General features: G+C 47.1%; 1 protein-coding gene across 1 annotated transcript in view; it reads right to left on the reverse strand.

The window, feature by feature from the left end:
• The window catches only part of LOC119974743 (sialic acid-binding Ig-like lectin 13), a 39,800-nt gene that overhangs the window by 2,815 nt on the left and 10,867 nt on the right, over positions 1-26,118 (reverse strand). The window contains exons 2-6 of the mRNA XM_038813930.1: positions 23,815-23,896; positions 17,108-17,473; positions 4,819-5,112; positions 1,453-1,734; positions 545-641 (exon numbers count right to left, since the gene is read on the reverse strand). Of these exons, the coding sequence (XP_038669858.1) occupies positions 545-641; positions 1,453-1,734; positions 4,819-5,112; positions 17,108-17,473; positions 23,815-23,854 (1,079 nt within the window). The 5' untranslated portion in view covers positions 23,855-23,896. The remainder of the gene's footprint in view (positions 1-544; positions 642-1,452; positions 1,735-4,818; positions 5,113-17,107; positions 17,474-23,814; positions 23,897-26,118) is intronic.

Below are 26,118 nucleotides of genomic sequence, written 5' to 3' on the forward strand. Positions count from 1 at the left end.
AGCATGTGAACCCAATCCCCTCCAAATGATGTATGTCTCATGTCTTGCGCAACACATAAATCCAAGGTATTATATCACTATAATAACAAGACATTTGTTATTGTAGTTAATTGGTCTCAACCAAGGACTTTGGCTATTTTAAATGGAATCTAATTTCCCACTGTGTTGTGACTCTGGGTCAAGTGGGAGTGGAACTAACTGCACACTAGCCCAGGGTGTTGTGACACTCCATGGCTCTACAATTTATTTTCCATTCAGCTACTTATTCAATTCCCCATTTAAAAGTTCCTATTCTATCTTTCCACCGTCCTTTCAGGCAGCACATTCTCGATCACAAGAATGATTAGAATTAGAATTCAGTTATTAGAATTCATCTGGATACAGGGCAATGAAAGACATACTCCCGATCATGAGGGAAAAAGCGATCTCTTGCAGGCATAAGGGGTGGCACATAATCCAAGGAAACTGATTACTGATTTATGCAAGATTGAAATAAATATTGAGAAATATTGAGAAAAAGATCAGCTTAAAGCTTCACACTTACTTTCTCACATACACGAAGATTAACATTCCAGCCAGGAAACAACTCAAGATGATCCCAGCCGTGATCAATCCTACTGTCCAGTTTTTAGAGTCTCTACCTGTAAAAACAGCCATTAGTTACTGTGTTACAGTTTCAGAATGATGCTCCGATGTGTCTCAGCAGCGACGCACTAACTCCATTTTTAAATATTCCTTCTTGGGCAATGCCAACGTTTATTGTTCATCCTTAGTTTCCCCTTGAGAAGGTGGTGGGGAGACTTTCTCCTGAACCACTGGCTTGAAACAAACTGGGAGACCCAGTCAGAGGGCAGTTAAGAGTCAGCCCTGTTGGTGTTTGAGACTGGAGTCACATATGCACCTGTTAAAATGGGCAGGATTCCTTTGTTTAAAGATTCATCAGTGACCTATTTTATATTTATAATCTCTATTTACAGATCGACCCAACACATTAAAATAATTGATTGTCAGATCACTATCACATTGTTGTTTGGGATCTTGCTGTGTGCAAATTGGTAGCCAATTTTCCCCATCACAACATGATTACCTGTCAAATGTATTTAATTGGCTGTAAAGTGTTTCTGGACAACCTCGTCATTATATAAATGCAGGTCTTCCTTTTAAATGTGACATTTACACAAAATTTTGATCAGTGTAATATATGAATATTAATCAAACTCCCAATTTACTCTGGACTGAAACCTGTTAATACACCGAGTCACAGAGGAGATATTCGGGATGGATGACCAAAAGGTTGATGTAAAGAGGTGTGTGTGTGGGTGCATGTGTGTATACGCATATGTGTGTGCATATACACACGTGTGTGTGCATGTATATGCACGTGTGTGTACGCACATTTGTGTGTGTATGTGTGTCTGTGTTTGGGAGATGTTGAAGTCTGTGTACACTCACGTTCCACAATGATGGTTATGGACCCCTCCACTGCTCCATGTTCATTCTCTGCTGCACACTCATAGTCTCCAGTGTCCCTGGATGTAACGTGAGGAATCACCAACCACAGCTCATTGTTGGAACTTGTTCTGTTCATTGTGACATTGAGATGTCCCCACGTCAGGTTAGAAGCTGGGAAGCTCGCGACAGAGCAGATTATCACTGCAGAGTCACCCTCAATTATATTGATGGATGAAGTGTAAATCATATCAAAAGAATTCATTGATAGATTCTGTGGTGCATCTAAAATTGAATAAAAATCATTCAACTTACATTGACTGTGAAGACATTTGAGAGACCATGAGGAAGCAAAAGGTGTGAAATCAAGATAGGTTCCTTCACCACAAAGCACATACTCCAGACAGACACTACGGTTCAGTACTGAGAGAGTGCAACACTGCTGGAAGGTCAGTATTGCAGGAGTGCTATCCTATCAGAGGGTCAGTACTGAGCGAGCGCAGCACTGTCAGAGGATCAGTACTCAAGGAGTGCTATCCTATCAGAGGGTCAGTACTGAGCGAGCGCTGCACTGTCAGAGGATCAGTACTCAAGGAGTGCTGCAGTGTCAGAGGGTCAGTACTGAGGGAGCGCCGCACTGTCAGAGGGTCAGTACTGAGGGAATGCTGCAGTGTCAGAGGGTCAGTTCTAAGGGAGTGCTGCACTGTCAGAGAGTCAGTACTGGGGAAGTGCTGCAGTGTCAGAGGGTCAGTACTGAGGTGGTGCTGCATTGTCAGAGAAGAGTCAGTACTGAGGGAGCGCTGCATTGTCAGAGAGTTAGTACTGAAGGAGGGCTGCACTGTCAGAGAGTCAGTACTGAGGAAGTGCTGCAATGTCAAAGGATCTGTACTGAGGGAGTGTTGCACTGTCAGAGGGTCAGTACTGAGGGACTGCTGCACAGTCAAAGTCAGTACTGAGGAAGTGCTGCATTGTCAGAGAGTCAGTACTGAGGGAGGGCTGCAATGTCAGAGAGTCAGTACTGAGGGAGGGCTGCAATGTCAAAGGACCTGTACTGAGGGGAGGCTGCACTGTTGAAGGGTCAGTACTGAGCAACTGCTGAACTATCACAGGGTCAGTACTGAAGGAGCGCTGCGATGTTGGAGCGTTAGTACTGAGGGATTGCTGCACTGTCGGAGGATCAGAACTCAGGGAGTACTGCACTGACAGAGGGTCAGTACTGAGGGAGTGCTGCACTGTCAGAGGGTCAGTACTGAAGGAGCGCTGCACTGTCAGAGGGTCAGTACTGAGGGAAGAAGCACTGTCAGAGGGTCAGAACTGAAGGAGCGCTGCACTGTCAGAGGGACAGTACTGAGGGAGTCCTGCACTGTCAGAGGGTCAGTACGGAAGGAGCGCTGCCCTGTCAGAGGGTCAGTACTGAGGGAGTGCTCCACTATTGGAGGGTCAGTACTAAGGGAGTGCTGCACTGTCAGAGAGTCAGTACTGAGGGAGTGCTGCACTGACAGAGGGTCAGTACTGAGGGAGTGCTGCACTGTCAGAGGGTCAGTACAGAGAGTGTGCTGCAAATTCGAAGGGTCAGTATTGAGGGAGTTCTTCACTGTCAGAGGGTCAGTACTGAGGGAGTGCTGCACTGTCAGAGGGTCAGTACTGAAGGAGTGCCGCACTGTCAGAGAGTCAGTACTGAGGGAGTGCTGCACTGTCAGAGGGTCAGTACTGAGGGAGTGCTGCACTGTCAGAGGGTCAGTCCAGAGAGTGTGCTGCAAATTCGAAGGGTCAGTACGGAGGGAGTTCTTCACTGTCAGATGGTCAGTACTGAGGGAGTGCTGCACTGTCAGAGGGTCAGTACTAAGGGAGTGCTGCAATGTCAAAGGATCTGTACTGAGGGAGTGCTGCACTGTCAGAGGGTCAGTACTGAGGGACTGCTGCACAGTCAGAGTCAGTACTGAGGAAGTGCTGCATTGTCAGAGAGTCAGTACTGAGGGAGGGCTGCAATGTCAAAGGTCCTGTACTGAGGGGATGCTGCACTGTTGAAGGGTCAGTACTGAGCAACTGCTGAACTATCACAGGGTCAGTACTGAAGGAGCGCTGCAATGTTGGAGCGTTAGTACTGATAGATTGCTGCACTGTCGGAGGATCAGAACTCAGGGAGTACTGCACTGACAGAGGGTCAGTACTGAGGGAGTGCTGCACTGTCAGAGGGTCAGTACTGAAAGAGCGCTGCACTGTCAGAGGGTCAGTACTGAGGGAGTGATGCACTGTCAGAGGGTCAGAACTGAAGGAGCGCTGCACTGTCAGAGGGACAGTACTGAGGGAGTCCTGCACTGTCAGAGGGTCAGTACTGAAGGAGCGCTGCCCTGTCAGAGGGTCAGTGCTGAGTGAGTGCTCCACTATTGGAGGGTCAGTACTGAGGGAGTGCTGCACTGACAGAGGGTCAGTACTGAGGGTGTGCTGCACTGTCAGAGGGTCAGTACTGAGGGAGTGCTGCACTGTCAGAGGGTCAGTACAGAGTGTGTGCTGCAAATTCGAAGGGTCAGTATTGAGGGAGTTCTTCACTGTCAGAGGGTCAGTACTGAGGGACTGCTGCACAGTCAGAGTCAGTACTGAGGAAGTGCCGCACTGTCAGAGAGTCAGTACTGAGGGAGTGCTGCACTGTCAGAGGGTCAGTACTGAGGGAGTGCTGCACTGTCAGAGGGTCAGTCCAGAGAGTGTGCTGCAAATTCGAAGGGTCAGTACGGAGGGAGTTCTTCACTGTCAGATGGTCAGTACTGAGGGAGTGCTGCACTGTCAGAGGGTCCGTACTGAGGGAGTGCTGCACTGTCAGAGAGTCAGTACAGAGTGTGTGCTGCAAATTCGAAGGGTCAGTATTGAGGGAGTTCTTCACTGTCAGAGGGTCAGTACTGAGGGAGTGCTGCACTGTCAGAGGGTCAGTACTGAAGGAGTGCCGCACTGTCAGAGAGTCAGTACTGAGGGAGTGCTGCACTGTCAGAGGGTCAGTACTGAGGGAGTGCTGCACTGTCAGAGGGTCAGTCCAGAGAGTGTGCTGCAAATTTGAAGGGTCAGTACGGAGGGAGTTCTTCACTGTCAGATGGTCAGTACTGAGCGAGTGCTGCACTGTCAGAGGGTCAGTGCTGAGGGAGTGTTGGACTGACGGATGTGCATTCTTTCAAATGAAATATGAAACCTTGAATACTGTGCCGTCTCAGGTGGATATAATTCATCCTAAGACATGATTTAATGGAGGGCTCACACTTGACACGATTGATAACTGAAGGCAGTTGTCCCAGTTCAAACCACTGTGCTGTTTGCAGGATTCTTGCTGTGAAAAATGGAAACTATTACACCTGATATAGAATGAAAGATACCCATACTTACATTGCACAGTGAGTATGAGGGTCCGCTCCGGTGAAACAGATGGATCTCTCAGTCTACAGGTGAGAGTTTGTCCGTGGTGTCTGAGTGATGGGGTCAGGCTGAGAACAGAAGTATAGGTCAGAGTGACGCCATGCTGAGTTACTGTGTTTGAGACTGATCCAGGTACGTCAGTGGGAGTGTCCCAGGTTAAGACAGGTGCTGTTCCGTTGCACGTTGTGTTGAAGATGCAGTTTATGTCCACACGCTTTCCTGCAATAATTTCAGCAGGGACTATCCTGGGATTATCTGTGAAGTCTAACACAGAGAGAATGGATCCTTTTAGATAAATATAATGTGACCATTAGTTCAAATAGAAATGACAGTCCCACAAGAGAAAGCCTTTTTACAAGGATGATATCGGAATAGAAAGATTACAATGATCATTGAAGAATTTCCTATTTTTAGACTTGATGAAGCTCTGTCACTCAGCTGAATGCACTTTCACTCAGTGACCTTTGATTTGACCACACTGGGTGAGGGCGGATAAACAGCTCACAGCTCGGGGAGAACAGGTTCATCACTTTGTCCAAAATCTTCCAAAGTTAAATTGAAACCTGACCCCAGCAGGACAGGAACAATTTGAAACCATCTCCAAAACAGCAGCTTAAACAGAATAAGAGTTCTCTTGAACCGGAATTATCAACTCTGTTTCTCTCCACACAGACGCTGACAGACCTGCTGAGGTTTTCCAGAATTTTCTGGGGGGTTTTCAGATCTCCGACATCTGCAGTGTTTTGCTTTCACTGGAATCAGGTGATCAGGTTATTGATCACATTGCTGTTTGTGGGATCTTGCTGTGCATCAACTAGTCACAAATCAATCCAGTCGGAAATCAGAAGGTATTTATTTACCAGAGTGTTCCGAATGAACATTCAGGAATTATTTCACTGTCTGTGAATCGATTTGGGATGTCCTGAGAAAGGTGCTGCAGAAATTTGATTCTTTTGTCGATATGTAAGACTTTTAAACAGGATTAGAGAGATCGATAAGAGTGCATAATCCGATAACATTGATATGGACTCTCAATACATTTAATTATTGATATTAAAGAGAGTATTAAAGGTTGCTTTAGGACTGAAGTGGAAATATCATCAGGTTATTGATAATCAGACACTGTGTTATAATAAGCTGTGTTTTGTATTAATGTGTAAATGTCACAGTTTGTGTTATTTCCCATTGAGTGTTGGATGTGAATTGTTGAGTAATTATAATACAGCACTTACCAGAAACATGAAGCCGTGTTGCAGGATAATAGTTATGGCCGAGACCACTGTCAAATTCTATCCTGAAAAAATAAGGTCCCGTATCTTCCCGCCTGATGTTGTTTATTATCAGGGAACAGTCTCCGTCTTTCAGGTCTCCAGACAGCCGGGTCCGATGGCGGAACCGTGGCAATTCGTGTTTGTGATCCTTGGAGTGGAAGGCTAGGGGCGCCCAGGGATTCACTTCCTCAATATTAAACCAGACTATTCTTCGCGGTTGGTTTTTCAGACACAATGGATAACTGCAATGACTTGGAATCTTCACACACGAACCTTCCTGCGCTGTTACCTCTCGTAGAGTTTGGCCTTTCCACCAGAAACGGCCCTAGGGTTGCTGGCACCCCGGGCAAGCTGAACTTCGGCGCCCTTCGGTTGGGGGGGGGGGCTCCGTTCACCGAGGGAAGGGGGGGGGCGCCGGAGTGACCTGGTACATGATCGGGACCCACCGATCGGCGGGCCGGTCTTTCTGTCGGCAGGCCTCCTTTCTTCCACCGGCGTGCCTGGATCCATCCGCCATGTTTGTGCGGGGCGGCCTGGGGGAGGGCGGCCACCGCGCATGCGCTGGTTGGTACCGGCCCAACTGCGCATGCGCGGGACCCGAGTCTTTTACGCGGCGCCGGGTCTCTGACGCCGGTCACACACTCCTTGATGGCGCCCCCTAGCACATGGCGCCCCGGGCGACTGCCCGAGTTGCCGGTACCTTGAGCCGGCCCTGCTTTCCACTCTTGTGACAGTTCAGCTGGAGAAAAAGATATCAATATTTACCACTGGGTGGCTTGTAGGCCCACGAGACTCAAAATGTATCTGAATTAGGGAGAAAGTCAATACTGAGGAAGACTGTGATCGCTGACTTTGGCAGGAAAAATAAAAAAGCTGAATATTATTTATTCTTTTATTTTAAAAGAAGAGGGACTACAGAATGTGGTGTAAAGGGATCTGAGTGTCTTTGTACATGAATTACAAAATGTTAGTATTCGTCTAGAGCAAGTGATTGGGAAGGTAAATGGAATGTAGGCCTTTATTGAAAGGGGGATGGAGTATAAAAGCAGGGAAATCTTGCTGCACCTGCACAGGGTGTTGGTGAGTTAACATTGAGAGTACTGAGTACAGTTCTGGTCTGCATGCTTAAGGAGGGATATTCTTCCATCAGAAACTGTGAATGTTCACTATGCTGATTTCTGTGGCTGGTGGGTTATCTTATGGGGAAAGGTTGAACTCATTGGAGTACTGGCCTGGAGCAGGTGGATCTGTCCATGGCAGCATCAGTAGACGTGATCGCTGTATAGTCCTTGTGGAGACAATGTCCCGTCTTCGCATTGAGGATACCCTCCATTGTGTTGTGTGACACGACCACCGTGCTAAATCGGATAGACTTCGAACAGATCTGGCAATTCAAGACTGGGCATCCATGAAGTGCTGTGGGCCATCAGCAGCAGCAGAATTGTACTCAACCACAATCTGCAACCTCATGGCCCAGCATACTTCTACACTTTCTGGGTCCGTATCCCTCTATTCTCATCCTATTCATGTATTTGTCAAGATGCCCCTTAAATGTCACTATCGTCCCTGCTTCCACCACCTCCTCCAGCAGCGAGTTTTAGGCACCCACTACCCTCTGTGTAAAAAAACTTGCCTCGTACATCTCCTCTAAACCTTGCCCCTTGCACCTTAAACCTATGCCCCCTAGTAATTGACCCCTCTACCCTGGGGAAAAGCCTCTGACTATCCACTCTGTCTATGCCCCTCATAATTTTGTAGACATCTATCAGGTCACCCCTCAACTTCCGTCGTTCCAGTGAGAACAAACCGAGTTTATTCAACCGCACCTCAAAGCTAATACCCTCCATACCAGGCAACATCCTGGTAAATCTCTTCTGCACCCTCTCTAAAGCCTCCACATCCTTCTGGTAGTGTGGCGACCAGAATTGAACACTATACTCCAAGTGTGGCCTAACTAAGGTTCGATACAACTGCAACATGACTTGCCAATTTTTATACTCAATTTCCCGGCCAATGAAGGCAAGCATGCCGTATGCCTTCTTCACTACCTTCTCCACCTGTGTTGCCCCTTTCAGTGACCTGTGGACTTGTACACCTAGATCTCTCTGACTTTCAATACTCTTGAGGGTTCTACCATTCACTGTATATTCCCTACCTACATTAGACCTTCCAAAATGCATTACCTCACATTTGTCTGGCTTAAACTCCATCTGCCATCTCTCCGCCCAAGTCTCCAAACAATCTAAATCCTGCTGTATCCTCTGACAGTCCTCATCGCCATCCGCAATTCCACCAATCTTTGTGTCGTCTGCAAACTTACTAATCAGACCAGTTAAATTTTCCTCCAAATCATTTATATATACTACGAACAGCAAAGGTCCCAGCACTGATCCCTGCAGAACACCACTAGTCACAGCCCTCCAATTAGAAAAGCACCCTTCCATTGCTACTCTCTGCCTTCTATGACCTAGCCAGTTCTGTATCCACCTTGCCAGCTCACCCCGATCCCTTGTGACTTCACCTTTTGTACTAGTCTATCATGAGGGACCTTGTCAAAGGCCTTACTGAAGTCCATATAGACAACATCCACTGCCCTACCTGCATCAGTCATCTTTGTGACCTCTTCGAAAAACTCTATCAAGTTCGTGATACACAGCCTCCCCTTCACAAAACCATGCTGCCTCTCACTAATACGTCCATTTGCTTCCAAATGAGAGTAGATCCTGTCTCGAAGAATTTTCTCCAGTAATTTCCCTACCACTGACGTAAGGCTCACCGACCTGTAGTTCCCTGGATTATCCTTGCTACCCTTCTTAAACAAAGGAACAACATTGGCTATTCTCCAGTCATCCAGGACATCACCTGAAGACAGTGAGGATCCAAACATTTCTGTCAAGGCCTCAGCAATTTCCTCTCTAGCCTCCTTCAGTATTCTGGGGTAGATCCCATCAGGCCCTGGGGACTTATCTCCCTTAATATTTTTCAAGACGCCCAACACCTCATCTTTCTGGATCTCAATGTGACCCAGGCTATCTATACACCCTTCTCCAGACTCAACATTCACCAATTCCTTCTCTTTGGTGAATACTGATGCAATGTATTCATTTAGTACCTCGCCCATTTCATCTGGCTCCCCACGTAAATTCCCTTGCCTATCCTTCAGTGGGCCAACCCTTTCCCTGGCTACCCTCTTGCTTTTTATGTATGTGTAAAAAGCCTTGGGATTTTCCTTAACCCTATTTTCCAATGACTTTCCGTGACCCCTTCTAGCCCTCCTGACTCCTTGCTTAAGTTCCGTCCTACGTTCCTTATATTCCACACAGGCTTCGTCTGTTCCCAGCCACTAGCCCTGACAATTGGCTCCTTTTTCTTTTTGACGAGGCCTACAATATCTCGCGTTATCCAAGGTTCGCGAAATTTGCCGTATTTATCCTTCTTCCTCACAGGAATATGCTGGTCCTGAATTCCTTTCAACTGACATTTGAAAGCCTCCCATATGTCAGATGTTGATTTACCCTCAAACATCCACCCCCAGTCTAGGTTCTTCAGTTCCCGCCTAATATTGTTATAATTAGCCTTACCCCAATTTAGCACATTCACCCAAGGACCACTCTTATCCTTGTCCAGCAGCACTTTAAAACTTACTGAATTGTGGTCACTGTTTCCGAAATGCTCCCTTACTGAAACTTCTATCACCTGGCCGGGCTCATTCCCCAGTACCAGGTCCAGTACAGCCCCTTCCCTAGTTGGACTGTCTCCATATTGTTTAAGAAGCCCACCTGGATGCTCCTTACGAACTTTGCCCCGTCTAAGCCCCTAGCACTAAGTGAGTCCCAGTCAATATTGGGGAAGTTGAAATCTCCCGTCACAACAGCCCTGTTGTTTTTATTCGTTTCCAAAATCTGTCTACCTATCTGCTCCTCTATCTCCCACTGGCTGTTGGGAGGCCTGTAGTAAACCCCCAACATTGTGACTGCACCATTCCCATTCCTGATCTCTACCCATATTGCCTCGCATCCCTCTGAGGTGTCCTCCCACAGTACAGCTGTGATGCTCTCCCTAACCAGTAATGCAACTCCTCCACCCCTTTTACCTCCCACTCTGTCTCGCTTGAAACATCTAAATCCTGAAACGATTAGCTGCCGATCCTGTCCTTCCCTCAACCAGGTCTCTGTAATGGCAACAACATCATAGTTCCAAGTACTAATCCAAGCTCTAAGTCCATCTGCCTTACCTGTTATACTTCTTGCATTAAAACATATGCACTTCAGGCCACCAGTCCCACTGTTTTTGGCAACATCTCCCTGTCTTCTCTTCCTCAGAGCCATAATGGCCCTATTCCCTAGTTCTCCCTCAATGTTTTCACCTTCTGACCTATTGCTCCGGTACCCACCCCCCTGCCATACTAGTTTAAACCCTCCTGTGTGACACTAGCAAATCTCGTGGCCAGGATACTTATGCCTCTCCAGTTGAATCTCGCTGGCCAGGGAGAACAGAAGTTGCAAATGGGAAGGACACTTCATTAGAATTTACGAGGACATCAGGGCAGACCTCGCCAGGAGACGGGCCGAATTTAATAGAGCGAAAGCAGCTCATCACAAGAGCAGAGTGCGTTTTGGTATGCTGTACCCAGCGAAACTCTGGGTCACATACCAAAAAAGAGAATACTTCTTCACAACCCCCGCCGAAGCAAATCAGTTTATTGAGGAACCTGGGCTGGAAAAACAACAGCGAGGGTAGAAATACGGGGCCCCAGGTAAGGGGCACCCCACCCCTATCAGGGCGAGCGCACCCTGATCAAAGAGAAAACTGCTACCTGAGGGATCACCACAGGTGGGAGACCAGGCCCCAGCATGAGAGAACGAGAGCAGCGGAGAAGGGAGAGCAAGCGAAGAGAGCGCAGAGTAGGATGGGGGAAGAGCAGACAGAAAAAACGCAGAGGCTGGGCAAAGGAGAAGCGAGACAGAAATTCCCGAGAGGGGGGTCACCATACTAGCAAGAAAGTTAACGCTGGGGACATGCAGCAAAGCAGGGCCGCAGCGTGCCCCCAACAGGGGGGAAGGCGCCAGGCAGGGACGGGGGGGGGGACCACTCAACAGAGGCGGGAGAACAAACGCGGATAGGAGCAGGGGAAAGAGGGACAAAGGAGGGATATACGGGAGGGGGGGGAGAAAAGGGGGGAAAGATAGGGACCGGGTAGGAGGGGGCACAGGAAGGGAAGGACCCGGGGGGTGGGGAACGCAGGGACAGTGGGACAAACAAGGTTAGAAAAGGAACAACAATAGGGCTACAAAGTGCCACAACAGAGGGATCGGAACAAGGAATCGCCGCAAGCATCCACCCAGTACGGTCGCTGGGCGAAGGGAGGCCCCAGAGCGCAGGGGACTACCTGCGTGGCAGTCGCACAGCGGGCGGCCATGTCGGGTGCCCCCTGGGCGAAGGGAAACCCCGGAGCGCAGGGACCCGACCGCATGGAGAGAGCAGCGACAACGGCCATCCTGGACGGCCCCCAAACAAAGGGGAACCCCGGAGGGCAGGGGCGCGTCCACCAGGTAAATATGGTTGACCCCGCAGGAGCGAGGGGACAGAAGCCCCCCAACAGGATAGTCACCTGGAACGTAAGGGGACTCAACGGCCCAGTGAAAAGATCCAGAGTCCTCACCCAATTGTTCCGGGACCTGTCCGTGGCCAATAAACAAGCAGAAGAGCAGCCAGGTAGCCAAGAAACGGGAAAGTAGCCAAAGTATGAGAGGGAGAGATAGACCGGGAGAGGGGGGGAGGGACAGCTAAATCTAAGAGGAAGGAAAGGTGAACCACAGCGCTAGGGGGGGGGGGGCGGGGCGGAGGTCAGAAGCGGGGAGAGGGGGGGGCAGAGGGGAGAGACAGGGAACAATAGGGGAGAGCCAGGGAAGGGGAGGGGGGAGGCAGGAAAACGTTAACAAACTTGGCATCCACAGGAACAGAGAAAATGGGGAAGACGGGAGAGCTGCAGAAGCGGAAGTGCGCACGAGACGACAACGTCAGTGAAATCCGTTCGGAAGAAGCAAGGATGCACGAACGGATGCCTACATATGTGTGTAAATAACTTTGCCAAGGGTACAGAGCTGCCGCTGTTGAGCGGAGGCACAATACCGTCTGCTGACTTCGCGGGGAAAATTAACACTTCAGCAGCAGCAGCGACCCATGGGGGGGGGGGGGGGGGGGCATTTCATTTCCTTTTTGTAAGGGGCGCATGCTCTATCCTGTTTTGAATTTACTGTTCATTTGCTAAACTGTTTATCGTTTAGAGGGTTAAGTTGTCCTGTTCTGTTGGCATGTTGCCCTTCTTTCTTTGTATTATTTTCCTTTTTGGAGGGTTTTGTAAACTTATTGAAAACTCTCAATAAATACATTTTTAAAAAATAAATAAATACAAATCACTTACCTTCCCAGGTTCTCAGATGCTCTCTGGTTCTCTCCTTGCACACATTACAGGCCAGAAGAAAGAGAGCGAACAAAACAGTAGGGAAAAAGCACCTTCTCCCACTCTACACCAAATTATCAAGTTGCAATTCCCACTCTGCGTCTCACTCTGGCTGTGTCTCCTTGATCTGCGCAACGCTTACTGAGTGCGCTTTCTGTCTGTCTTTTATACAGACCTCAGCTAACCAGGGTGACTCACACTACTTAAGTTTCAAAGAGAAGAATACAATGTGCATCTTTGTGCCCCTAAACAGGCCTCAGGTGACTGACAGATAACTGCCTCTCAGCAATTAGGGTGGGGGCAGCTTCAGCCAATCAGACACAGAGCCACACACTGCACTTTTAACTGAAAAACAGCAGAATTAGACTTACCACTTACCTTTCCTGATTACTTCACTGCACCAAATTACCAAATTACCAATGTGAGAGTGACTGCTCTTGACATCAAGGCAGCATTTGAGTATGGCATCAAGGAGCCCCAACAATACTGGAGTCGATGGCAATCAGGTGAAAAACTCTTCATTGGTTTGAGTCACACCTGCCACAAAGGAAGATGGTTGTGGTGGTTGAAGGCTAATCATCTCAGCTTCAGGTCATCACTGCAGGAGTTCCTCAGGGTAGCGTCTGAGGTTGAACCATCTTCAGCTGCTTCATCAATGACTGCCCTTCCATCATTTAAAAATAAAATTTGGAGTTCTCAATTTTTTTTCCCAATTAAGGGGCAATTTAGCGTGGCCAATTCACCTAACCTGCACATCTTTTGGGTTGTGGGGGTGAAACCCACGCAGACATGGGGAGAATGTGCAAACTCCACACAGACAGTGACCCGGGGCCGGGATCAAACCTGGGTCCTCACGCCATGAGTCAGCATGCTAACCATTGTGCCACTGTGCTGCCCCTTCCTTCCATCATAAGGTCAGAAGTGGGATTTGTTGCAGATGACTGTACAATGTTCAGCACCATTTGCAATTCCCCAGATACTGAAGCAATCCATGTCCAAATGCAGCAAGACCTCGACAATATTTAGGCTTGGGCTAACAATTGGAAACTTACATTCGTACCAGACAAGTGCTAAGCAATTACCATCTCCAACATGAGAGGATCTAACCATCATCCCTTGACATTCAACGGCATTACCGTTGCTGAATCCCTCACAATCAACATCCTGGGGATTACCATTGATCAGAAACTGAACTGGACTAGCCATATTAATACTGTGGCTACCAGAACAGATTAAAGGCTAGGAATCCTGCAGTGAGTAATCCAACTCCTGAATCCCGAAGACCGATCCAACATCTACAAGACACAAGTCAGGAATCTAATTGGATACTCTCCACTACCTGGACGACAGCAGCTCCACAACACTCAAGAAGCTCAACACCATCCAGTACTAAACAGCCCGCTTGATTGCTCCCCCTTCCATAAACATTCACTCCCTTCACCACCGACGAACAGTGGCAGCCGTGTGTACCATCTACAATATGCACTGCAGGAACTCACCAGGCTCCTTCGGCAGCACCTTCCAAACCCATGACAACTACCATCTGACATATACCTGGGACCCACCACCTGGAGGTTGCCCTCGAAGTCACTCACCACCCTGACTTGGAAATATATTGGCCGTTCCTTCACTGTTGCTGGGTCAAAATCCTGGAACATCCTCCCTAACAGCATTGTGCGTGTGCCTACATGTCAGGGATTGCAGCGGTCCAAGAAGGTAGCTTACCACCACCTTAAGACGGGCAACTGGGGATGGGCAATAAATGCTGGCCGACCCAATGGAGCCCACATCACTTAAATAAATGATTTTAAAAAGTTTAGAAGAATGATAGGTGATCTTATTGAACCATGTAATATTCTGCGGGGGTTTGACAGGATAGATACTGAGAGGATGTTGCTCATTGTGAGAATCCAAAACCGGGGGGGGGGGGGGGGGGGGGGGGGGGGGGGGGGGGGCTGAGATTCAAAATAAGGGGTCAATAAATGAAGACAAAGACGAAGAGGAATTTTTTTCCCTCAGTGAGTCATTAGTCTGGGTAACTCTCTTCCCCAGAAAACAGTGAAAGTTTTGGGTCATTGAAGATATTTTAAGCTGATTTAGAGCTTTGATCAATGAGGGAGTCAAGGGTTACGGGGAGACTGTCAGGAAAGTCGAAGTTGAGACCACAACTAGATTAGCCATGATCATATTGAATATTGGGGTATGCTCGAGACGTTGACCTGCTAAGCTAAATTTTCTCATTGCCAAACAGGTTCAGGAGAGGCCCGGGCCCTGGACAGCCAACCTGTGGGGCCTCAGTATAAACCTATTACCGGCAAGATTCCCCCCGACAGACTAAAAGGGGACTGGTCATCTTGAACTCAGTAAATATGGAGAAGGTTAAGAAATAAACAGCAGTGAATTGGGTGACTCTGGTTTATGGAGGGGAGAATGTGCATTTGAATAGTGAAGCCTGGTGGTAAGGAAGACATGGATGAGAGTTTCAGCAGCAGATGAGCAGAGACAGGGTGAAGTTGGGCGATATTCCGGAGGTGCAAATCAGCGGTCTTGTGATGGCACGGATATGAAGTCAGAAAATCATCTCAGGATCAAATGATGATCTCACTTTTATGACAGCTTAATTGCACCTTTTGCTGCCACAAAGTCTGTTTGTCTTTTGAACCAGTTTCAAAAGAAAATCACTGCACAGGATGCATACACATCCTAACACAGGCTTTTAAAACATTACTGCAATAAATATATATAATATAATATAGGTCAAATTTCTTACATCCATCACAACACCTCATTAAAAAAATGAACCAGCAATATGAAAAGATGGCTTCATTTTCCAAAGCCTTTTAACTTTAAACATTACTAAGCATCACTAATGCTCTATTAGGTACACATATTATTATATTTCGGCATGCAAATTTAAACATGATCTATTTCAGTCTCCCTTTTCTAACTTTGAACATTCCATTCTTTTCACATCTCAAAGTCATGATAAAGCAGCTGAAATTACATTTTCCCTTCCTGTAAAATGTACAATTTTTAAGTTGAATGGTTGGAGCAATAAATTCCATCTAAACTCTCTTGCATTTCGATCCTTAAACTTCTCCAAAAATGTTAATGGATTATGGCCGATATATACAATTGTCTCCAATGAAGTGTTAGCAGCATTAATGCCAAAATGTTGCAATGGCGTGGAGCAACCACACTGCTAAAATGTGGCAAGAATTTCCTGTAGAAATCACTCATTCCCAAAGATCTCAGAACTTCTCTTCTCGTTGACGTTATTGGCAACTCCAAATAGCTTTCATTTTCACATTCTATGGGGGCATCTGACCATGTCCAACTGTACGGCCTAAGAATGTGAATTGAGCACTCTCAAATTCACTTTTAACCAAGGTTGTCACCAAACCAACCACTTGCAGTTGATCGAACCTTTAAATATTCAAAATGCTCCTTCCACATTTGACTAAACACCATCAGATGTCTGTGTATCCTGCACAATTCTTTCATCTAGAAATGACCTTTTTGGTTAGTCTTTGGAATGTTGTTGCAACAGTCTTATTCTAAATGGCATAACTTTAACTTGATACCATTTGGCGTTACGAAAGCCGAAACTTCCTTTGCCCTGTCTGATGAAGGTACTTTCCAGTATCCTTTAAGTAATTTAAGTTTGATAATGAAATTTGCATGTCCCACCTTTTCACTAGTCTTCCAAATGAGGAATAGGATACAAATCTGACATTGTAACTGCATTGACGTTTTGACAGTCCACACACAATCATTACCTTCACTCTGGTTTTGGTCAAGCAAAACCCATCACAGTACAAAAATTACTTAAATAAAGTTATAAAACACAGGGTTAATGCCATTCTCTGGCAAGAGAATTTTTTTGGAAGACTGCTTAAAGAGAGAGAGAGAGATTCTTTGCATAAAAAGGTTGCAGATCCCTATCTGTCAGACTAATGCTGAATCTGACAGTCTACAAAAGCTCGATCTTAGTGACAGAGAATCCATGAGTTGTCAGCAGGCGGAGCTCTTTGAGGAGAATGTTTTCTCTGCGGACATCAGGAGGAGAGTGAACTCACAGGAGAGAGAGCACGATGAGTTAAGGTGGAGACTGAGTGAGTGGAACAGTGAAGATATCCCAGTGGGAACGTTGTTATCGTCTCTGGGAGGACAATAGAGAAGGGGATTTTGAAAGGGAGGTGAGAGGGTGGGACGCAGTGAGATGTTCAAAAGAGGAGAAAGTGACAGACGAGTCGGTGGGGGTGGGGGGAGGTCAGGCCAAGATGTGATTTGGACATAAACACCACACAAGGTCCATTCCCCTTAGATAGAGCTATGTTAAAACTATGATGTTGATTCAATCAAACACAGTAAACTAATGGATCTGGAAGTAGAAATAGAAAATCATTAAAAACAGTGATGCTGGTTAACATGGCCACAAATCCAGAAAATCAAACATTGGGATGTGTTACTACCCATTGAGTGTTGGATGTGAATTGTTATGTAATTATAACACAGCACTTACCAGAAATGTGAAGCTGGGTTCCAGGATAATAGTTGTAGCTATTTTGGCTGTCAAATACTATTCTGAAAAAATAAGGTCCTGCATCTTCCAATTTGATGTTGTTTATAATCAGGGAACAGTCTCCGTTTTCCAGGTCTCCAGACAGCCGGGTCCGATTGCGGAACTGCAGTGTCTCGTGATTGTGATCCTTGGAGTGAAAGACGATAGATGATGGTGACTGTTTCTTGCTTTTGTACCAGATTCCGACTCGCAGATGGTTTGCCAAATGTGATGGGTGTGTGTAATGACATGCAATCTGTACACACAAACCTTCCTGCGCTGTCACCTCTCTTGGAGTGACATAATTCCACTCTTGAGACAGTCCAACTGGGGAGAGAAATATCAATGTTTAACACTGAATGGTTTGAAAATCCATGAGACTCGATTTACACCCCATCTATTACTGGTGCCCAGTGGCTGCAGGGTGGACCATCTACAGGACACAGAAGGAACTCCCCAACGTTTTACAATGGAAGGAGGAGGATCCTGGACACAGGAGTGGACAACTTCATTCAACATTGGCTCATGGTCCAGATGAGTGATGTCAGTCTTCCACCCAACACAGAATCTACAATACAAACCAAGTGAGATACATTCAGTGCCTCTTTAACAATGCAGGAGAATGGATGAGGAGCCCTCGGAACTCCCAAAATTATCACCATCATGAGTCATTGATGAGCCTCACCTTCCTGGATCCTCACTGTCTCAGACAGAGGTTCTCATTGTAATACCCCTTTCAGGGATAGCAGCATGACATCAATAGAGAGGAATTGTGTCATTTGATCCAGACTCAGTATCACTTTGGCCTGTGAGCAGAACACAGCACACACAGCTCTGCCGCTGGTGTCTTCAAGCTTTCCATCCTGTCTTATCAGTTGTCAGGTGCTTAGTTTTTAAAAATAAATTTTGAGTGCCCAATTCATTTTTTCCAATTAAGGGGCAATGTAGCGTGGCCAATCCCCCTAACCTACACATCTTTGGGTTGTGGGGGTGAAACCCATAGAAGCACGGGGGAGTGTGCAAACTCCTCACGGATAGTGACCCAGAGCTGGGATCGAACCTGGGACCTGTGCTAACCACTGGACCACCATGCTGCCCTCTCAGGTGCTTAATTTAAATAAATCAACCCACAACATATTTACACAATCCCTTATTGGTGCATTTATATCATCTTAAAAACACATGATGTTCACTCGTGGTCAAACATTCTGGCAGCAAGAGACAGTACAGGTACGACACGGTGAACAGCCTGAGTTCACTTACATCGCATGAGACCACCCTCGACACTTTGGTCAGACCTCAACAGAATGGCAGTATCAGAGAGTGTTGAAATCACAGCCTGGCTGACTGTGGAGGAAATCTCTGAGGACAGAAACATGGACATGAAGCCACTAACAAACCAAAACATGACCGTGATGTGCCCAGTGAGATGATGAGTGACATTTCACTTTCCAGGCTTATCCTCAAATGGCTGAAGAATAAATGGAAGATGTAATGATTTCTCTCGGCACACCAGATAAATTAAAATGTTAGAGTTTGTGCAACAGTTGTGCTTGATAATTATTGGGCAATTGTTGAACAATGTCACATGTTTCAAACTGTCCGTCTCATGAAAACTTAGATATCTTCAAACCATCCAAAGTGTTTGCCAGGATTTGAATCAGCTGTCCTCAGAAAGTATTTGCTATTTGCCAAGATTGACACAGTGCATGCACCAACATTCAAACCCTGTGAATTCTACAAAATATGTATCTGCAGACATGGAAGGTCATGGCGAAACAAACTGATATGAAACTTTCAGTGAACAGTGGTTCACTAACTCCATGTGCATGTTCCATAGTCCTGGGTTGCAAGTACCATCAATTCTACTGGGTGTCAGAAATATTCTACACTGTACAGACTAATGGCCCAGTGATCAAATGTCCACCAGCATTTTGCAAAATGCAAATTCCAGCAACTGCAAGAAGAAAAGACGAAAGATACAATACGACAAAAACTTAATTCCTTTATTTCCCATTTCTTTTACTTTGTTGTTATCATTTATTATCCATGGATATTTAATGGAAATGTAGCTTTAAGTCAAGCAGAGGAAGTGAACAACTCAAAAGTTTCAAATAGCACACTGTGCTATGAGGGTTTATATTTTGAACAGAAGAGCTCAGACTTTCTGGCACCTGAGAGTTGGGAGGCATTTGGATTGAAAGGTTGGCTTGTAGCCAATGGATTGGCTAAGGGCCGTATTCTGCCCGGTGACATTGTTTCAGCCAGGTGGGGGTTATCAGAGGACACAGAGAGAACGTTCTAGACTCCGAGTGAAAAATATGTGAGTTGTTCTATCTCAAACAAAATGTTTCTTGGCTGATGTTTCTGAGCCTGCAGTGAGGTTTTGGGATCCTGATAAATCTACAGTGAAAACCATTATAGACTGAAAGCAAGACAATCCAACCGTAAGCCGAAGCTAAAAGACTCACTGGAAGATGTTCATCTGAAACAGAGACTTTTATCCTTTCACTATTCGTAACATTCCTTTTTACACCCCTCCTTCCCTCTGTGTTTGTCTGTCTTGTGTGTGTGTAGAGGACAGGGAGTGTCAAAGAAGGGAGGTTAGGAATTAGACAATAATTAACCAGCTGTATTTGCTGTCGATTTAATTATAACTATTGTAATTAATAAAAATTAATTGTGTTTGAATTTATAAACCTTGTGATTGGACAGCTAAAGGCCAAAGTCTGTGGGTATTTTCTTAGAATTAATTGTTAATTTCAATTGTGTTGTGACTCCGTGTCAAGTGCGGCTCAAATTGACCGTGCACTAGCCCAGGGTGTCATAATAGTGTCCACAGTCATGTGACCCCATTTTGGCCATATTGGGATAATTTAGGAATCTCCCAGGAATCCTTTTGAAGGAAGACAGACCATCATTCCGGAATCTTCATGACCTGATATTTTTGCACAACTTGATCACTCACACATGGGCATAGATCAGACATGAAAATCGCAAGAGAGACAGCCTATTGGCCTGGTTTGCCCAATAACATTGAGTCATCATAGAATTTACAGTGCAGAAGGAGGCCATTTGGCCCATTAAGTCTGCACCAGCCCTTGGAAAGAGCACCCCACTTAAGCCCACACCTCCACCTTATCCCCGTAACCCAGTAATCCCACCTAATGTTTTGGACACTGAGGGAAGTTTAGCATGGCCAGTCCACCTAACCTGCACATCTTTGGACTGTGGGAGGAAACCGGAGCACCTGGAGGAAACCCACGCAGACACGGGGTGAACGTGCAGACTCCGCACAGACAGTGACCCAAGCCGGGAATCGAATCTGGGACACTCTGTAGCTGTGAAGCAACAGTGCTAACCACTGTGCTACCGTGCCCCATCATCAAGAAGTATGAGGCACGTCAGTACCATATGGGGCCTCACGGTAGCATGGTGGTTAGCATCAATGCTTCACAGCTCCAGGGTCCCAGGTTCGATTCCCGGCTGGGTCACTGTCTGTGTGGAGTCTGCACGTCCTCCCTGTGTGTGCGTGGGTTTCCTCCGGGTGCTCCGGTTTCCTCCCACAGTCCAAAGATGTGCGGGTTAGGTGGATTGGCCATGCTAAATTGCCCGTAGTATAAGGTTAATGGGGGGATTGTTGGGTTACGGGTATACGGGTTATGTGGGTTTAAGTAGGGTGATCATTGCTCGGCACAACATCGAGGGCCGAAGGGCCTGTTCTATGCTGTACTGTTCTATGTTCTATGTTCTATATGGCAGGTCAGCACAAAGAACCATTGGTTCCACATGAGGTTCCTACCCAACCTCTGCCCAAAACCGGATCTGAGTTCCTTTGTGTTCAAGGTACTGACTTCACCGTCATCATCAAGTACTTTGCGAAGAATCCCATTATTCAACAATAAGTCAAGCACAACTGTTACACACACTTTAATTGCTATCTTCAATTTATTTAGTGTGTCCAGAGAGACCATCACATAAAACAGTCTGCAAAATATTGGTCAGCCAATTCCGGATTTGATTGAGTATTGGAATATCGATTACACCAACTCTTCTTCTCATTACCCTCGATCTAATAGCCTAGCAAAATGAAGGATTCACCTGGTGAAGTCACAAATTCTCAAATGTAGACCGAGATCTACACATTGTAATCCTACACCCGAGAGTGACACCTTTAAGCGCAACTATTACATCGCTGGTGTTACGACATCCTGAGCAGTGCACAGTAAATTCCATGCCCCCTTGACCTGGAGACTCAACACTATTGAATTAACCAATAATTCTTCGAAAAATACCCGCAATCTTTGGCCCTTGGCTGCCCAATAATTACAGTCACCAGGTTTGTAAATTTAAACACAATTACTTTTTATTTATAATAAGAACTATAATGAAATATTCAGAAAATACAACTGGTTAACTATTTTCGAATTCCTAATCCCTAATCCGCCAATTTAACTTGCCCCCACCCTCAACATGCGCACTCACACACACACGGCAGACAGACACAGGGCGGAGAAGAGGGGTGTAAAAATAATAATGAAAGGGATAAAAGTATTTTTTCAGATGGTTGCCTTATAGCACATCTTTCTTAAATTTAGTCTTTCAGTTTGAGGTGTTCACTGTGGAGTCATTCATTCAGATTATCTGTAGGTTCAGAAATAAAGCAGCTCAGAGAATTTCTGGAGCAAGATAGAGAGAGGAAGGGAGGGAGGAAGGGAGAGAGAGAGCGAGAGAGGGAGAGAAGAGGGGGAGGGATGGAGAGAGGGAGAGAGAGAGAGAGAGAGAGAAGAAGGGGAGGGATGGAGAGAGGGAGAGAGAGAGAGAGAGAAAGAGGAGGGAGAGAGCAGGCATTCACTGCTTCCTTGAACGTCCAGGGCCAACTCTGCTTTTCTTTGGTCTCTGGAATTCATCCCGCTCAGGCAGGATCCAATCACCACCTGTTACCGGGTAGAATACTACCATTTCGGCAATTCACTGGCCACCAGCCAACCAATCGAAGCAAGTCACACCCCATCTCGGGTGCCACTAAGTCTGAGTTCTGTTACTCGAAAACTAGCACTATATGCTGTGTTGCAACTTTTAGAACTCATAAATCTCTCTGCTGTTTCACTTAAAAAAAACATGGCCATTAAGCATCCATATATCAAAATGATAATGGCACAAAAAGAGTGGGGAAATGAGGGAATCAGCAGGAAAGACCCTTATGTTGGCAGAGCACATTTTTGATAGTGCGCACCAATTTACATCCTCTTACTCATTCTACTGTCTCAGAAACTAGAGTATAACTTATAAAACTGCAAGAGAAGGTAGCCAACGTGCATGATAACAATGGAGCTACAGAACTGCCACGTTTACAACTGGGGCAACAAGTTAACGTCCAGGATCCCACAGAAGGTTAGTGATAACCAGCTGAGGTGACAAAGATTTGTTCAGAACCAGGGCCCTATGAGATTATCACGCACAAAGGCAATGAGCCGTAAGTGAGGAGGAACCAGATCCATTCCAGCTCCTCAGCCAGCGTACAGTCCTAACGCATCGAGGACAAGATACCAAATTAAACCAGGAACAACCTCCGATAATGACAATCCCACAGATTACTGAGTGCAATGAAAGAAACCTCCAGACAAGGTCTCCATTACAAGATCTGGGCATAGCAGCAGATTTCCTCAGCCCTTTGGAGACTCATAGATTCATTGGCTCGACACATTTCTGTAATGGTAAATAAACATGAACAAGATCCCAGAAGCCCCTTGTTTCCTGTCCTTCTGAAACATCCATGACTTCAGCAGGAATCTGCAGAGCTTTTGATGTGGGTCTTAAATCATCAGACAGAGGCCATTCGGCCATCATGTCTCTGCTAGCTCTTTGAAAGATCTATCCAATTAGACCCCCTACCCCCTGTCTTTCCCCCATAATCCTGCCAATTTTCCCCTTCAGTTATTGATCGCATTGGCCTTTTGAAAGATTCTGTTGAAACTGCTTCCAGCACCTTTCGAGCAGTGAGTCAATGGTTTCCTCCTGAGCTGCAAAATTCAGAGATTCTGTGAAATGTAAACTTTGCAGCAGATCAGAGATAATCATGAGAACTCGAAATATTTGACACCTTTACACACTGACTGCTCTGTCTTCCTTCTCTTTTTCAGTTATCTTTCACACTTATTGAAGTTTCTAGCAGGGTGAGAATGGACAGGAAGTGTGACGCTAAGCAGCCCGTCTCTTCTCAGAGCTGCTGTGTTGTTCTCATGGGGAATTCTGACTATAATCAGAAAAAGACACCAATTTCAGTCCATTTGCTATCGGAGTCCTGACATCAGGATAGAGTTCACCCCCCCAGTTTACATCTCAGATTCTCTACTCAACCCATTACCCCTGTCAATCACTGACCTACTAACAGAAACACTTTGACTTTAGGATTCTTCCATAACCCCTGCAAACCTTCCCATCTCTGTAACATCCTCCAGTACCAACAACACTTGGAGATGTCCGAACTCTTCGCTGTCACACAGGGAATCAGTGTACATCAGATAGCACAGGAGTGATGGGTCAATGGGACTTGCTGTGTGTTTGTCCACTGGGTCACTGCTGTATTGGTTCCCAATCAGAGCTCAATAAGAATGATCTTTTACAAAGATGATTAACCATAAATCTGTCCGAGCTGATGATATTACCTTGGAGAAGTGTCAGAAAAAAGTAAGATTTCCCGATCATTGTCCACTCCCAGATATTTCATCAGCTTCTCACTCTCAAGTTCTGGAAGAGAAAGGAGTTAATGAGACCTCACCTCTTGTCCGACAGCTCTCGAGAGATCAGAGATGCTTTTAGACAATGACTTCACAGACTAATTTGATTCAGTGTGGGATGATAGGTGCTCTGCAGAGAGTTACAATGCTTTAGGAAAGAATTATCTCACTCAACTCAGAAGCAGTAAGTCCGGATATCGAGTTCCCAATCCAGAGCCTCGACTCCCATTTGCCTGCTCAACACACCCTGGAAACGTAACGGAGACAGCACTGCACTGTCAGAGGTCCAATAGTGAGGTGAACAAGACTGTTGGTGGGTCAGTACTGAGAGAGTGCTGCACTGTCAGAGGGTCAGCACTGAGGGAGCACTGCACTGTCAGAGGGTCAGCACTGAGGGAGCACTGCACTGTCAGAGGGTCAGTACTGAGGGAGTGCTGCACTGTCAGAGGGTCAGCACTGAGGGAGCACTGCACTGTCAGAGGGTCAGTACAGAGGGAGTGCTGCACTGTCAGAGGGTGAGTACTGAGGGAGCGCTGCACTGTCAGAGGGTCAGCGCTGAGGGAGCACTGCACTGTCAGAGAGTCAGTACTGAGGAACTGCTGCACTGTCAGAGGGTCAGTACTGAGGGAGTGCTGCACAATTGGAGGGTCAGTACTGAGGGAGTGCTGCACTGTCAGAGGGTCAGCACTGAGGCAGCAGTGCACTGTCAGAGGGTCATTACTGAGGGAGTGCTGCACTGTCATAGGGTCAGCACTGAGGCAGCACTGCACTGTCAGAGAGTCAGCACTGAGGGAGTGCTGCACTGTCAGAGGGTCAGCACTGAGGGACTGCTGCACTGTCAGAGGGTCAGCACTGAGGGAGCACTGCACTGTCAGAGGGTCAGTACAGAGGGAGTGCTGCACTGTCAGAGGGTGAGTACTGAGGGAGCGCTGCACTGTCAGAGGGTCAGCGCTGAGGGAGCACTGCACTGTCAGAGAGTCAGTACTGAGGAACTGCTGCACTGTCAGAGGGTCAGTACTGAGGGAGTGCTGCACAATTGGAGGGTCAGTACTGAGGGAGTGCTGCACTGTCAGAGGGTCAGCACTGAGGCAGCAGTGCACTGTCAGAGGGTCATTACTGAGGGAGTGCTGCACTGTCATAGGGTCAGCACTGAGGCAGCACTGCACTGTCAGAGAGTCAGCACTGAGGGAGTGCTGCACTGTCAGAGGGTCAGCACTGAGGGACTGCTGCACTGTCGAGGGTCAGTGCTGAGGGAGCACTGCACTGTCAGAGGGTCAGTACTGAGGGAAAGCTGCACAATTGGAGGGTCAGTACTGAGGGAGTGCTGCACCGTCAGAGGGTCAGTACTGAGGCAGCACTGCACTGTCAGAGAGTCAGTACTGAGGGAGGGCTGCACTGTCAGAGGGTCAGTACTGAGGGAGTGCTGCACTGTCAGAGGGTCAGCACTGAGGGAGCACTGCACTGTCAGAGGGTCAGTACAGAGGGAGTGCTGCACTGTCAGAGGGTGAGTACTGAGGGAGCGCTGCACTGTCAGAGGGTCAGCGCTGAGGGAGCACTGCACTGTCAGAGAGTCAGTACTGAGGAACTGCTGCACTGTCAGAGGGTCAGTACTGAGGGAGTGCTGCACAATTGGAGGGTCAGTACTGAGGGAGTGCTGCACTGTCAGAGGGTCAGCACTGAGGCAGCAGTGCACTGTCAGAGGGTCATTACTGAGGGAGTGCTGCACTGTCATAGGGTCAGCACTGAGGCAGCACTGCACTGTCAGAGAGTCAGCACTGAGGGAGTGCTGCACTGTCAGAGGGTCAGCACTGAGGGACTGCTGCACTGTCGAGGGTCAGTGCTGAGGGAGCACTGCACTGTCAGAGGGTCAGTACTGAGGGAAAGCTGCACAATTGGAGGGTCAGTACTGAGGGAGTGCTGCACCGTCAGAGGGTCAGTACTGAGGCAGCACTGCACTGTCAGAGAGTCAGTACTGAGGGAGGGCTGCACTGTCAGAGGGTCAGTACTGAGGGAGTGCTGCACTGTCAGAGGGTCAGTACTGAGGGAGTGCTGTACTGTCAGAGGGTCAGTACTGAGGGAGTGCTGCACTGTCAGAGGGTCAGTACTGAGGGAGTGCTGCATTGTCAGCGGGTCAGTGCTGAGGGATTGCTGCACTATCAGAGGGTCAGTACTGAGGGAGTGCTGCACTGTCAGAGGGTCAGTACTGAGGGAGCGCTGCACTGTCAGAGGATC

This window comes from Scyliorhinus canicula, chromosome 12, assembly GCF_902713615.1.
Source record: "Scyliorhinus canicula chromosome 12, sScyCan1.1, whole genome shotgun sequence".
Lineage (NCBI taxonomy): Eukaryota > Metazoa > Chordata > Chondrichthyes > Carcharhiniformes > Scyliorhinidae > Scyliorhinus > Scyliorhinus canicula.